General features: G+C 45.2%; 4 protein-coding genes across 4 annotated transcripts; 3 read left to right on the top strand and 1 right to left on the bottom strand.

Annotated features, from left to right (window-relative positions):
* Positions 1 to 287: 287 nt before the first annotated feature.
* On the top strand, positions 288 to 1,346 carry V1513DRAFT_447530 (uncharacterized protein). The gene has a single exon (XM_066898412.1). It carries the CDS (start codon positions 448 to 450, stop codon positions 1,075 to 1,077), a length of 630 nt encoding a protein of 209 aa, XP_066752759.1. The 5' UTR covers positions 288 to 447; the 3' UTR covers positions 1,078 to 1,346.
* Positions 1,245 to 4,293, bottom strand: V1513DRAFT_447528 (uncharacterized protein). Its single transcript, XM_066898411.1, has 7 exons — positions 3,512 to 4,293; positions 3,184 to 3,453; positions 2,885 to 3,127; positions 2,719 to 2,827; positions 2,560 to 2,666; positions 2,262 to 2,498; positions 1,245 to 2,191 (listed from the first exon to the last, which is right to left on the bottom strand). Exons 1-7 carry the CDS (start codon positions 3,971 to 3,973, stop codon positions 1,595 to 1,597), a joined length of 2,025 nt encoding a protein of 674 aa, XP_066752758.1. The 5' UTR covers positions 3,974 to 4,293; the 3' UTR covers positions 1,245 to 1,594.
* Positions 4,294 to 5,436: 1,143 nt separating this feature from the next.
* V1513DRAFT_447526 (uncharacterized protein) lies at positions 5,437 to 7,218 on the top strand (the record flags this gene model as incomplete). Its single annotated transcript, XM_066898410.1, has 2 exons — positions 5,437 to 5,817; positions 5,880 to 7,218. Coding segments are annotated over exons 1-2 (1,168 nt in total), but the record flags the coding sequence as incomplete, so codon positions are not given.
* Positions 7,219 to 9,143: 1,925 nt separating this feature from the next.
* Positions 9,144 to 15,104, top strand: V1513DRAFT_447519 (phosphatase 2C-domain-containing protein). The gene is made up of 5 exons (XM_066898409.1): positions 9,144 to 9,483; positions 9,552 to 10,540; positions 10,601 to 12,378; positions 12,430 to 13,621; positions 13,677 to 15,104. The coding sequence occupies exons 1-5, from the start codon at positions 9,372 to 9,374 to the stop codon at positions 14,760 to 14,762; spliced, it is 5,157 nt and encodes a 1,718-aa protein (XP_066752756.1). The 5' UTR covers positions 9,144 to 9,371; the 3' UTR covers positions 14,763 to 15,104.
* Positions 15,105 to 15,213: the final 109 nt, after the last annotated feature.

Raw genomic sequence — 15,213 nt, 5'->3', positions numbered from 1 at the left:
CAGCATTGGTGCAACAACTTTTCTGCTGTTTTGTGCCTGATGTCCCATCCATCAGTGCGAAATCACGTAGTAAAGGCGAAAATACTGTCCGTTTTTAGTCATTCTGCATCGCTATAGTTTCAATATTCGGAGGTACAGGAAAGGTTAATATATACAAGATAATATTCAAGAGGAAGACAGCAAATGGCCTCGATCCGCGACACATATTCGTACGATCCGTATTACATTGGTCCACGAGATCATCCAGTTGAAGATCCATACGAGCGCACTGGATCGCCCGTGTTATCCGACGACTTGGTATGTATTAATATTTTCAGTCTATTGTGGGATTCGGTCGTTCCGGCGGTTCCGGCGGTTGCGGCACAGTTATGAAGAACAGTAGTTCTAGTGCCTATGAACTATCTGATACTAACAAAGTAATGATAGGATGATGAAGATAGTCAGACCATGCTTCCGTCGACCACACGCGATGTCCGCAACCAGACATACTCGTCTGTCCCACAGTCGTCTTCAGCATCTCGGCAGCCGTCAGCCAGATACACCGACAACCCGTCATATGTACCATCTCCGCGTCAGCAATCACGAACGAATCAGTCGGCTTCTTACGGCACCTATGAAAGCGGTAATCCGTTTGCAGACCCACCATCTCGTCCAGATAGATACTACAGCCATGGCTCGGCTCCGTTGCAGCCGTATAACGCGCCGCAGTCGGGACGCGGCATTGATCCCGAGAAATACTCGCCAGGGTCGCGTATATTTGGCCTGCAGCGTCGCAACTTTCTCATTCTTCTCTGTGTAGCGGCTGCTGTAGCTATCGCCATAGTCGTCGCTGCCACTGTGAAGAATGTCTCACACTTTATGTCCAATTCGACGTCCAGCACGAGTGCGCTTGGTGAGGTTGCTGCCAAGGGTTCGACGTCATCGTCGGCGACTTCAGAGACGACGTCAGCCGCGGCGACGATGTTCATAGGATGGCACAATGCTACAAATTCCACGTACATATACCCGAATTCGACGGTTTCTGCGTCGCCGACAGCGTCGCCGTCTAGCAACATTACCGGGCACTACTATTTTTGATAGAAGGAAAAAAAAAATTGATTGTGTGTTAATCGGGCGATATATTTGCCGCCTCGATTAGATAAAAAGGCATTGAGAGGAGAATTTAGATAGATCTACGTATATATAATGGCGTCTTTGTGAGTAACAATCTTTCAGATTTCGTGATACATATTCGTTAGAGATAGCTTTGGGGTTTATTCTGTTGGGTTATTAGAGGATTTAGATCAATTCAAACAAGTATGGTACTAACACGAGGATATATGAATAACAATATATGGTAATTAGAGTAAAACTGGTACTTTCAATCAACTTAGGCTTCAAAAAGCGTATCTAAATGGCCAACAATAACCGCAATAAATCCGAATCCGATAAACCCCGTAAGGCAGGCAAAGCAAAAAAAAAAAAAAACTAGCAAACTAGACCTTAAATAATACTAGCAAACAAACTATTTAACCCTGCTAAGGATATGCAAGAAGGGTGTTTAGCGATGAAAATAATTATTTGATTTTGATGCAATTTTGTACAGATATCTTTCTCACCGCCGAACTGGCGGATACGAAGAGTGGGGTTGTGTCGATTGAGCAGGATATAAATGAGAATTGTGTTGATGATGTCCATGTTGTTGCGGCTGCGGTGCCTGTTGTGTTTGAGGTTGATTCGGCTGATTTTCCAAGTATTGGACAATCTCGTGGATCTCATGCTTAGCTGGTAACAGTGAGTCTGCGTTCTTGGCCGGGCAGCGTATCACAACATTATCTATCCGAGACACGATGCCCAAATCCGATACCTGTTCAAACGCATTCGAGAACTTGACGAATACGTTATATTTCCGCATCAGAGTCTGGATCTGCTGGCCACCTGTACCGATTATGGAGCGATGGTACGTCTCGGGAATGTAAAATGAGATCTCGGCCGGCAGCTCCTCTTCCAACAGTTGCATACCAAACAAAGCGGCGGCGTAGTTCGTAGAGACCAGATCCACGAAAAAATTATACTCATTAAATGGCTCGAATTTAATCCACACGTGCGCAGTGCTCATGATCCGGTTGACCTTGCCATTCTTCTTGCCTGCGATAAATTCTCGCTGGTCCACAGAAAGCTCTATCCTAAATCGAACTTGGTGGCTCTCGCTCTAGAAGACAGTGGCGGGTCAGCATATATATATTAGAGTCAGAAGATATTAGTAAAATGTCCAAACCTACCGGCCAGAACGGCAATCCACGGATTTGGGACACCGCCGATTTTGCTGCATCAGCATCGCCAGTGACATCAAAGGTGCACTTCAGAAACGAAATGTCAGCCCCGCTAGTCGAAGATATCCGTTCTAGAGCGTCGCGAATGGCCGAAACTGGTGGAAGATTCCTTGGCTGTATTAGGTATCCCTTGTCATCAGCTCTACCCTCATGAATCCAGTATCCAGCTGAATAAACGTCACAAGCCTTGTGCGTGTCGCGTTAGCAAATCTCGAAATCCAGTCACCGTACACGTCATGGGACTTACAAGTTTAGCAACGGCACGGATGGTTTTCTCGACAAATATATGAGAAGGGCATTGCACGTTGACTAGTGACCTCGCAGCTCCAAGATTTGGAAATTGAATAAAAGCGCCTGCATAGATATTAAGGTCTGCCTTCTATCAACTCTATCTCAGTCCACTAACCATTTTGTCGTGAGAGTTCTTCCAATTTGTCTAAGGAACGTAATAGTAAAAAATCAATTTTGGCAAACTGGATGACAAAATCTTTGCTAAAAACCGGCACTTTTCGTATCTATATTGTCACATATTAGAGGAGCTGTACAAGACATTTTAACGGGGCTGGACTTACCAGTGTGCCGATCATTTCTCGTGCATTGTCCACATCAGCCTCTTGCCCCACAATGTAGATTTCATCATAGTCTCGCCGGGCATGGTTTTCGTCCATTGACGAGTGAACTCTTGGGAACAGAGTTGGTGTGTACAACTTCGTCCCGGTGTCCTGGGTGACTTTCTGGAAATTGACTTGGTCTCTGCCTGCCAAAAGTGGATGGAGGGATAAAGGAACGCTCATTCTGTCGATAAATAGTCCATTCTGGCGAGTGGGTTAGCATTGTTTACAACCGCCATATCTAGAGAGATTCGGAATACCATCTCATCAATCATCAGCGCCATTCGCGTCTTTGCAAATGCTATGCTATCCAAGTCTCCATATGCGAGAATATGATACGGTTTCCATATATCTTCTAGTTCCAGAGGTGACGGATTTTGCGGTTTAAGCGATGGGTCGAGGACCTTTGTGACAAATATGGCGGTCGACGTATACGCCGCGATAGCTTCTAATTGGTCTCGCACGATTGGCTGAAGCTTGCCCTGCGTGTCAAGTAATTGGAAGGTGTCTATACCGACGTGATCGATGCCCTGGAAGATTATATATATTAGTATTAAACTTATGAGTTCTGTTCATATTTATGCTCACAATTTCATAGTACTGTCTCAAGACCTTGGCGCGCTCAGTTAGAACTAAGGCAGAAGGTCCGCTAATGGTAACGGTCGCACATTTGCACGAGCGTTTCTCAACTATTACGAGAGCATTTATGCTCCGTTCTTCATTAATTGCATCCACGGCCCTGCGAATTCCACCCAAGTTGTCAAATGATCTGACTGGCTCATTGCCGTCAGTTGGATGAGAACTTTGTGCTTTGATGGGATCATTCCACAGCTTGAATCCGTCATTTGACGTAAACACCACATCAACGGGTTCTGGTTCCAGTATCATGATGTAGGGAACTGAAAAGGACGTAGTCAATGTATCGTATGAGTCCATTTTTGCCGATGCATTGGATATGGTCATGGTTGACGCGAGATCAATGGTTGTTTGTTGTTGTGTCATATGATTTGAGATGTCCTTCAGCAAATTAGCTGCACCGAACCCTGACATCGTCCTAACCGGTTGCTTGTCTTGACCTTGACGATAGATCAACAGATCGCAATGGTAGGTGATTAAAGAAGGGTTGGTTGGTGGAATGTGGCAGCAATTGCGAATATCGAGTGTAGCTATACAAAGGACGTTGACGTGATGGTTTGTGTTGTGGCTGTTATGGAGAGCGCGTTGTGTTTGTCGCGTTTCGCGCAGTTTTTGATCAATTTCGTTCCGACTAAACCTACAAATATTTTACCTTGCATGTGAATTTGAATTAAGTACCAGTCCGGTAGATTAGTTTTTTTTTTTTGGTAGAGAAGAGTAGTGGGTAGTTTCCGTCCACCCAAATCACACCAGTAAACTTACAGTTTATAAGGGTCGCAAGTGTGCAGGGGTGACAGTTATAGATTAGCGATGCCGCGATAAGATACAGCTTAATTCGACTATCTTCTAGACACTACATCTAAATAAACAGCTGGCTACTAAATTTTGTGCATTCATGACCGTTGTCTCAGCGATGTATCGGATGTTGCACTATACAGTCTTCCGAGACTCGGATCAATATCTACATTGTGATGTTCAAACGGCTTAGTGAAGGAGAGCATGATAGGTGTATTGTTTTCGACAGACGGTTATCATTGTGGATCATATATATAACATATATGATAAGTGTTGTGGGCTCGCTATTTAAATCAAGGTGGCCACAAAAATAAGTGCCTCGGTCTCAAACATTATTAATGGTCTCACTAATTACTACACAAACAAACAATTGGGGCAACCCGGTCACTAAGAATGCTAGCAAAATACTACTATCCGAGGCTAGATCTGCGATAACAATTAGCAAATACGAAACGGACCATTCACAGGCTCTCAAGCTTTCAATTTATTCATACAACTTGAAGACGTTGCTGACTGCTGAGTGCTGACAGCCTCAACAGTTTTGCCATCGGACTTCTCGGACTCCGGAGGGTTCTCATGTCCGGCAAACCCTAACCTAACTCGTGTTCTCTAGCCCAAGCCGGGCTTAGCCTTCCAGCCGCTGTCAAAAGAAAGAGGCTAAATGAAACCCTAAAGCGCATCTCGAAACTTCATTTGTCAGTTTAGCCCTAAATGAGGTGACTGCGCGATGGCTAACACTTACAATCAACCAGCTACTTTGGTTGTGCATATTAATGATTGTTCAATACTCCGGTGCGAAATACTGGCAATGAGATGCCAAATGAATTAATTGGATATTGATACTGGGCAATAGTGATTATTCTCACTGGATTGGAGGGGCTCCTGAAATCATGCAATGTTTCGCGCTCACTAAAAAAAGCGCAGTTTTACCTAACGACGATTATGACGTCGTTGGACGTTTTGGAATTGCCGGCGGGGCCGGTAGTATCTCAACTCCGCCGTCAGCGATGCCGCCAAACTCGCGGACCCCTATGAATACTCTCCAAAACGCACTAGCATTCTTTTCTTTTCGTTTCGTTTACTATATTATTGTGCCATTATTGGTACCGGCTTCCCCCCCAATACTGATTTGCGTTCACTCTCTCCCTGCCGGATCAGAATAATCAAGGTATTCGAGCATTTGAAGTCCTCGTGCCAGATACTACCCCAGTTACTTCATTGTTTCTGCCCGATCCAACCCTCCATATTATTTATCTCTACGTTCTCCTCGACTCTCGCATACCCGCTACACCCATTCCTCTTATTTGCGCGATAGATCCTTTCGTGAAGCGCTCACGGCATTGCCAATGAATAAGTCGTTCATCGAATACTTGTCCCAGTGCCGTTTTAGAAGCGACACCATCTCTCAAGATTAAGCTGTTCGATCGCTCACTATCCGCCCATACATGACCTCGACAATAGGTGTAAGTTCTTCTCATGCAATTGCGCATATCTATAAGTTAACGCGTTTTTCTAATGATTCCAGTATCGCGATGTCGAGAACTGGTCTCGCCAGGTGGTTTCTCCTCCACCGCCTTTAATCCTCAGAAGGACTAGTACGGCGTCAATCCCGGGCTCCCACATACGCCCAAAATCTGCATCATCAACAGCCGCGCATAACGGTCGATCAAACGAAATGTCGCCACTTCAGACAAGCGAGTCCTTCTCTGGTAACGCTCCGCATCATACAAAGTCCATGCTGCGTATGGAATGCAGCACGGCCCCGGTACCTTCGCGAAGGGTGTCACAGGATGGGTATTCGTACCAGCATAGACTGTCACAGGACGACGGATACGCTCCTGGTTCGCTGGCTGTTGCCGCCGCTGCCATTTCTGCCATCGCTGCCTCAGCAGCAGCAACGTCAGCTCCCGACGGGAATGATATCCAAATGCGCAGGAGCCTTAGTTCGATGCGAAGCGTACCAATATCGCCAATGACCAGTTACGAAAGGGACGAACACGCCTCTATGAATCCACCTGATAAGCCTCGTCAGCACAAGTCTCATCATAGACATCATCACCATCACCATCATCATAATAATAATAGTAATAATCTTCAGCGCATTCAACAACGTAGCCGACATCATAATGCTGAAGATGAGGATAAATACAATGAACACGAAGACAACGAAGCTGAGGCTGGCGACTCCATAAGACAGCACAGACACAGACATGACTATTATAATGGCCGCCATCGCCATCATCGCCACCAGCACCAAGACGAGTTGTACTCTGTAGACCGTCCGAGTGATCATGAGAATTCACCGTCATATATCACTGATGAGACTGCTGATACTCCAGGCACTCCTTTATCGATCGCAGATTCCTTTCCGCTGTCGGTAAGTACATCGCCTGAAATCGCCTTCACTCCAGTCTCCGCGACGTCGCCAACAAGATCCGACATGACCTCGACTTCCAAGCCTACGAGCACTCAAACCTCTCCCTATTCAGTAAATTCCATCCGCCGAAATATTTCACAATCAGAAACCACTGGAGCGTCCCACGGCGACGATCCCTTATCCCTGCGCGAATTCCCGATGGCCTCGTCCAGATCATCGGTGATCTCACACCAAGTCGCAGAAATTAAAAGGCCGAAGTCTAAGAAGTTAGAGAGCTCACCTCACTGCTGCGTTATAATGTAAGATGAACGACTAGTCTGTTATATTCGACTTTGTATATTATTGGGTAATGTGATATATTAGTCATGTCGTTAATATGGGTTGGGATATGCATCGGTGGAATTTTAAATAGATTCAAATATGTCGCAATGTTACATAGCATACCAGGAAATACCATCTGGTATCCACACAGCATCCTATCCAGCACGAAATAGAGACAGATAGCTTTGGTATATCTTCCATTTAGTGACTTGAAAGCAACGGGTAATCAACAGAATACGTTGGCAGTCAGTAAAAGAACGAAATTATCAGCCATAATCAGCGTAGACAAAAAGGGTACAGCAAATAGATGCCAACATCTTGACCATGGGTTGCGGGGGTTGCAGGGGTAAAGTTACGTAGCCAGCCAGCAATTCCATTTAATTGGCTGTGTTGTGCAATAATCCCTTACCCCTGGTATATTCAGCGCCTGGTGGTCTGCTCAATCCATACATCAAGAATATTGGCCGACTATTATCTTTCAAAGTAAACATGCCTCTAATTGATGTCTTCTAACCAGTTGCCGATTCGCCGATACTGCCGAAAGTGACTATGCGATATCGGCATTCCTCAAGCCAAGCCATCTCGTGGCTGAAACCTCACGATATCTGGAAATCGGCAAATCATCAATCAAAACAGCTAAATCACTATGCCAGCTCAAATTTGCTTTAGGATCGATCTACGTATACTACCAACAAACCTATACACCAGTGGTGCTTTCTAATCACGTTGAATCTGAGCAAGTCTTATATTCAAGCAGCAGAAATTGGCAGAAATTGATAACGTATCAAATTACAATAAGAGGAAGAAAAAGATACTTGAAAAATTCGGCAGCGTGGGAATATCGCAGAGCTATGGGTGACATGAGAACAGAGACAGTGCTTACTGTTATTGCAACATGCAGCACTAATTTGAGCAGATAATTGGCAATAACGAAGAAAAGTGTAAAATATGGAGCACTTCTTAACAGTAGCTTCCCTTTTGATAACAAGGCTATATCCGTTCAAAGTTTGATTTGGCATCGAGAGACCTAAGTGGATGAGCATGTCCAGGACAAGGCGCAACGGGACTCACAGATATATTAAGAGATATGCTTTGCTGTGCTTCAGATCCCACAAATTTGGGATCGGCTGACCAGCGAACTATTCGGTTGAGTAGGAGGTCAAAGTCTAACGTCGCATTCACACTCTCTTCCATTAAAGCGATCTCGGCTAAGATCATACTCACAGGAGGCAGTTGAACTTGCGGTGATTTAATAACGCATACTAATATAACAGAGATCATCAACGAAATATCTTCGTCACGTTATTGCTTAGTGTGCCTCTCACTAGCCCAACCGCAACCGCCATTGCCACCATTTGTCTTTACTCCTCCGTCTGGCCATTCGCACGTTTTGCAAGAAGCCACGCATCGTGGTAGATCCAAGAGGCACGATACGAACTTCTAATAGCGAACTGCAGCGTAGAGAGAAGACATCGTGCTTGATATCTCAGTTGCCGGCAAGGTCGAATCTCGCAAACTTTCCAATTTAAGGCGTTTTCTTTGTTCTTCTGACTGTGATTACATTGTATTATCCGCTGAGGTTCTTGCAAAGTCTTAAAAGCCTAAGAGTGCAAATAAACTATGTTGTGGTAGTGCTTGTTGTGCTTGATGAAGCAGCTGCTGCATGTTTCTAGAAATTTGCAAGCTAGAGTAGGAGTTTTCATATCCTGCAACCTAATCGGTACACCTTGCTCTCCTTATATTGTTGCTTCACTATCGATATTAATGAGATGATTTGAATTCTACGTAAATAAGGAGTGTCCGCGAGAAAGTAGGGTAACCGCAAACTTTTAAGTTCTCGCTAGCCATAGTAGACATTCTTTATTACTGATTCCTTTCCCTATTTATGAAATGTCTAGTATAAACAGTTCTGTATACTAAGTAAGTAAATTAGCGTACGATAGATCAGTTAAGTTTGGACGTAACTCTGTTGTTGTAGTAGCTGTGACGGAATGTGGGGAGGATCATGGTCACAAGCTATGGGCACCGCCGCAGCCGCAGTGACGTCCCGCCTGGCTCCAAGCGCGGCTTACGCTCTTTTCTTTGTCGCCAAGCAGAGTCTTTTACCGCCCCCAACATTACACTTCTTCCCGCAATTCGTCTCGATTTTTCAGCGATTCTGCAGGCAAAATATATTTGTCGACGAGTTCTTTTGATCCAGAGTTAGCCAGGAATAAATTTCGATTGGATCGTCCCTTTTACAGTTAGTCTTAAAGCCCACCGTTCTGTCTGCTCTGCTGCACTTAGTGAGCGGTCAAGGCGGAGCAGATCGGTCTCATCATGGACCATGATCCAATACAGCGACCACCATCATCTTTATCGTCTTTTTCCAGAGATAGAAAGAAGCGCGGCTTTTTGGGCAAACTCATTAAGCGCAAGGATACCGCCGACAGTAAGTAGCCGCCATCACATACCAAACAATCACTCGTAATGCAACATGACAATTAACTCCCTTTATAGTCGTGGATTCGGACCGATCTGGACAGCACTCTCCAGCGACTGCATCACTTACTGATTCTGGAGATCCAAGCGATTCGCCGTCGATGTTTTTGAAGTACAGGCAGAAACATTTCAAATCTGAAAATGACAAATCTCACACTAAAGGAGTTTCTACACCTACTAAACGGATTCACAAAGATGGAATATTTCATGCGAAACATACTGACACTGCCGAGGCAAGCGCGGCTCGAAAGCAGAGCACAAGCATCACCTCTCCTGCCTCTACAGAATCCAGCCCACATCTGTTCCATTTGGACACGCATGTGGAAGATATGACTGGCATTCTCAAACCCGAGTATCTCCATCATCACCAAGATCGGAAGTCTTCTAAACGTCATTTGATGAAGAATCGCAGGCTCATTGCTCACCGTGGAGGTAATAACACCCCGAACAAGGCGATACCCCGTAATGACATCCAACGCCACACATCCGGACCATTTCCTACCCCCTACGCGCTAGGACCATCACCTCCGTCGGATCGAAAGATGTCGCAAGGCGCACCTACGGGAGCTGGCTGGACGGCACCGGAAAGCTGGGGCGTGATGCGGCCGGATGAAGATCTTCATAATGGCGTGAAGCCACCTCAACCCAAGAAAGTGCCTGTCCCACGGTCCAAGGCCGTGTCAAGATATTACGTCCGCGTGTTTCGAACAGACGGCACCTTTGCAACTGTCGTCTGCCCACTCGATGTCACTGTCACTGATCTGCTGCAAATCTTGGGAAGAAAGTTTTTCTTGCCGTCTGTGGCACACTATCAAATCGGCTTTCGCCGCTTGGGGTTGATCCGCACTCTGCATGCCAACGAACGACCTATTACATTGCAAAAAAGGATGCTGGAATTATGTGGATACACGGAGGAAGATCCAATTTGGGAAATGGGACGGGAGGATATGGGATTTTTATTCCGGTTCCTGTTCATCCCCTCAGTCAGTGCGGTTCCTATTGATGGCGTACGTATCAATTTGCTTTTGCTCGTTGTCGTAGATGATTGTTTTAATTGTTTATACTAGCAGGAGGAAGATTATTTACTTGCCAAGAAATACTCGCAAGTTAGTTTACAACGACGAAGCTTGCAGACAATCCCAGCATCGTTATATCAGCATGCCAGTGAGATCATTTCACTTAATCTTTCGGAGAATCTGCCGCTCGATGTACCGTTGCAATTTATCCAGGCCTGCGTCAATCTCCGAGAAGTCAAATTTGCCGGCAATTTTCGCGCACACCTTCCGACAAGTATAATGCAGACGGCGAAATTGAACTATCTCGACATATCTAGTAATCGGCTGGAAGATCTAGATAATGCACAATTTGAAAAGCACGAAACTTTGGTGTCTTTAAAGGCGCAAAATAACTGCCTCTCTGCACTTCCAGGTACTTTTGTTCATCTGAGAAATCTAAGGCAGTTAAACTTGGCATTTAATTATTTCACGGAGTTTCCACTTTCAGTTTGCAATCTCGTTACTCTGTTGGAGCTTGATGTGTCTTTTAATGATATTCGAGAGCTCCCGCCAGAAATTGGTCAATTATGCGCGCTAGAGACCTTCGTTATCACAAATAACGTTCTTACTGGATCGCTTCCTGAGACATTCCAGAATCTCACATCTCTCAAGTCTCTCGACATTCGCTACAATGATTTGACAAACGTTGACGTGGTGATGACGCTGCCACGGCTCGAAGTCTTCCTTTCCTCGCACAATTCTGTATCGCGCGTTGAGCAATACTCAAAGAGAATGCGTGTACTTCACCTCAATCAAAATCCGGTCACACGATTCAATTTCACTTTACCGATGATTACATTAACGACACTCAACTTGGCTCATGCAAAAATGTCATCGTTTCCTGAAGGCTTTTTCGAAAAAATTACTAATTTGGAAAAATTAACGCTTGATAACAACCATTTTGGCACGATACCGTCTCAAATTGGTCGTTTGAGACGACTTACTAAATTTAGCTGCGTTGGAAACAGTTTATCGTCGCTGCCGCCTGAAATTGGTACTTTACCTGAACTTCGACAAATCGATGTTCACAGCAATACACTGAGCAGCCTCCCCTCTGAAATATGGCAATTGAACAACCTTGAACTGCTGAATGTTTCATCCAATAATTTGGATACATTCCCCTTGCCACTATACCTCGGGTCAATAAGTACAGAAGCATCAGGGTTGACACACATTCCTAGCACTTCCGAAGTGGGAATGTACGGAAACGAAACTCCAGCACGACGGACGTCCAACATGTCAAGCTCGTCTGGATACAGTCCTCGAGATTTGTCTGGACGACGGGAATCTGAGTACTCAGCAGCGTCTAGTGATACAGGACTGGCTATTCCTTCTCGTAAGCTATCAGTTCTCACCGATGGTGTAGAATCCGGCGCGCCGAGAAACGACAGTGTGACGTCATCTTCTAGACTCGCGAATACGATGGCACAGAGTATTCGGTATTTGTATTTGGCAGACAACCAGTTGAACGACGAATGTCTCAAAGAAATCTCATTCTTGACGGAACTTGTCGTGCTGAATCTGTCATACAATTATTTGTCCGAAATCCCGGCGGGCACCCTTGGTCGGCTGATTCATCTGACGGAGTTATATCTCTCTGGCAATAATCTCACGATCTTACCTGCGGATGATCTCTTTCGGATTACTAATCTGAAGATACTTCATGTTAATGCCAACAAGCTACCGACCCTACCTGCTGAGTTAGCGGAAATTAACCAGTTGCTAGTACTAGATGTTGGTAGCAATTCGCTGAAATACAATATATCTAACTGGCCATATGATTGGAATTGGTAAGGGGTTTCTTATGCCAATTGCTACTGTGGTAGCTGACAAGGAAATAGGAATTTCAATTTAGAGTTGAAATATTTGAATTTATCAGGAAATAAACGACTCGAGATCAAGCAAGTGCCGCATGGGAAAGGCGAAATTGACTTATCGGACTTCTCAAGCTTGTCCAAACTTCGTGTGCTAGGATTGATGGATGTGACTCTGAAAAGTACGGACTCTAGCATTCCTGACCAAACGGAAGATCGACGTGTCCGTACATCTGGATCTGAAGTCCACTCCATGCCATACGGCATGGCTGACACATTAGGAAAATACGACCATCTCTCTACTATTGATATGGCGGTAGAGCGATTCCGTGGTAACGAAGACGAAGTTATTTTTGGCTTATTTGATGGTCGGCCTGTTGCGGATGGCGGTAGCAAGGTCGCAAAATTTGCCCAGGACAACTTCGCAGACTTTTTTGGGATAGAGCTGCGCAAGTTGCGAGAAGGGGAGTCGGTCGCGACTGCTTTGAGACGAACTTTCCTATCTTTGAACAAAGAGCTCGGTACACGAACAATGAGTGATGCGGAGGATAAATACCGATTGGACTATGGCCATCGTGGGTCTTCAGTCGTGGTGGTGCGACCTGAGGACGCCAATACAGGAGCTTGCGCAACTGTAGTGTATATTGCTGGCAATAGGCTTTATATTGCTAATATCGGCGACGTCCGAGCTATACTATCCCGAACTGATAGAGAATATCGGTTGTTAACGAAGACACACGAGCCGGCATTTTCACCTGAAATCGATCGAATTCGAGAGGCAGGAGGATTTGTATCACAAACCGGAAAGCTTAATGATATGCTAGATGTCTCTCGATCGTTCGGTTACTTTAGTCTTATTCCCTGCGTCCAGGCCGCGCCGTCAATTGTCGAGTGCCAGCTCTCCGATACAGATGATTTACTTATCCTTGCCACTAAGCAGCTATGGGAATACATTGACTACCAATCGGCCGTGGATATGGCGGCTACAGAACGAAGTGATCCGATGCGTGCTGCTCAGAAGCTACGTGATTTTGCAATTGCTTATGGCTGCTCAGATAAAATCGTGGTGATGATCGTTGCTGTAGGTGATTCTGGCAAGAAGATCAACCGGCCTCGTCTTGCGGGTGGTGTTTCTTTGGGGTCGGCCTCTAATGTTGAGGATGAGGAATTGTTCCCTGCTTTGAAAAGGCGGAGAGCGAGAAATTTCCCGGAAGATGCGGTGAGCGAACTCATCACTTGTGTGTGTCAGAAATAAGCAGACTGACGAATTATAGGCGCTTGCACGCTTGGGCGACGAGGTTTCTCCACCTGTTGGCGATGTTGCCATGGTATTTACGGATATTAAGAATTCCACGCTTCTTTGGGAAACATACCCAATTGCCATGCGGTCTGCCATTAAAATTCACAACTCCATTATGCGACGTCAATTGCGCATAGTCGGTGGCTATGAGGTCAAGACTGAAGGTGACGCTTTCATGGTCTGTTTCCCAAGCGCAGCGGCTGCAATGGTGTGGTGCTTTAGCGTTCAATCGCAGTTGCTGGTCGCAGAGTGGCCAGCGGAAATCATTAGTTCGGTAGACGGTGCTGAAGTTGTGGATGAAGATAACAACATCATATATCGAGGTCTTTCTGTTCGAATGGGTGTTCATTGGGGATCCCCTGTGTGCGAACGTGACCCGATTACTCGCCGAATGGATTATTTTGGGCCTATGGTCAATCGAACTTCTAGAATCAGCGCTGTTGCTGATGGAGGCCAGGTCACTGTTAGCCAAGATTTTGTCGCCGAGGTTTGTAGACTTGAGAAAGCATACAACGGAGCACCAGGTGACTTAAAAGCACTCTATGACGTTGTCGGCGACGAACTTTTGGCGAAAGCTGTTGACAGAGATATGAAACTTCTCCACGGATATGGTTGGGGTCTGACTGAAGTGGGAGTTTTGAAGCTCAAAGGCCTCGAAAGTCCTGAATTTATCTCTATAATATATCCGAAAAATCTTGCTGCGCGCATGAAAATCAACGCACCTGATATGACCGCCAGCGCATCTGCGCCTCGGCATGTCAGTCCGACGTCCGAAACGATATGGAAGTTACGTGCCTTGGCTCTGAGAATGGAGCGAATATGTTCATATCTTAATGGAGCGCCTCTACCGGAGCAGGACCATGACCCCTACATGGAGGAGATGGTGGGCCAAAATATAGCTGATGAAGCAATCCCTTCATTTATGGATAATGTTGTGACACGGATTGAGGTGCGCTTAGTTTCTACTCTGATCACGCAAAGTTTGCTTATTGACATCATCTCTTGCAGAACTCGATATCGACACTCTTTATTCGAAGCCTTAATAGCAATGGCTTGCTGACACGAGATGTGGAGCATGGTATTTCAGACATTTTGGCGGAACTTTCATTACTGCAAGCAGACGCTTTTAAAGAACGTTTGGTTAACTAAAATATTACTTTTTTTTGTACGATATTTGTAATTTTGGATGCACTGGTTGGCTTTTGAATTTGCGGCAAAAATATCACGGATGCTTTGTTATTTGTTATTTTGTAGATTTTTTGATTACTCTAAATATTAACGTGTATTATTTAGTATGATAATATAATTAACTAATGCAGCGCGATGCTAGCATAATGGAGTTCTGAATTGCCTTGGTCAGTCAGTGCATCTCAGATCCCGCGATAATAAAGTGTCTTTTCGGGGTAGTTTGCCTTATTATATTCGGTGGTAAGGCAATAACATTTTTAAATTGATATTATCACACATGAATTAGTAGACCCGCGCTGCCATAACTTTCGGCCGCATAGTTT

This window comes from Lipomyces chichibuensis (genome assembly GCF_038497645.1).
Source record: "Lipomyces chichibuensis strain CBS 12929 unplaced genomic scaffold V1513scaffold_23, whole genome shotgun sequence".
NCBI lineage: Eukaryota > Fungi > Ascomycota > Lipomycetes > Lipomycetales > Lipomycetaceae > Lipomyces > Lipomyces chichibuensis.
Note: the sequence above shows the minus strand (reverse complement) of the source record. Positions and strands in the feature narration are given on the sequence as shown.

Coding starts and splice junctions, on each gene's coding strand:
- V1513DRAFT_447530 (XM_066898412.1), top strand. CDS start 448: ATGCTTCCGTCGACCACACGCGATGTCCGCAACCAGACATACTCGTCT.
- V1513DRAFT_447528 (XM_066898411.1), bottom strand. CDS start 3,973: ATGTCAGGGTTCGGTGCAGCTAATTTGCTGAAGGACATCTCAAATCAT. Junction 3,454..3,511: donor TGAGACAGTACTATGAAATT/GTGAGCATAAAT, acceptor ATAATCTTCCAG/GGCATCGATCACGTCGGTAT. Junction 2,499..2,559: donor TCCGTGCCGTTGCTAAACTT/GTAAGTCCCATG, acceptor GACACGCACAAG/GCTTGTGACGTTTATTCAGC.
- V1513DRAFT_447519 (XM_066898409.1), top strand. CDS start 9,372: ATGGACCATGATCCAATACAGCGACCACCATCATCTTTATCGTCTTTT. Junction 12,379..12,429: donor TGGCCATATGATTGGAATTG/GTAAGGGGTTTC, acceptor ACAAGGAAATAG/GAATTTCAATTTAGAGTTGA. Junction 13,622..13,676: donor GAAATTTCCCGGAAGATGCG/GTGAGCGAACTC, acceptor GACGAATTATAG/GCGCTTGCACGCTTGGGCGA.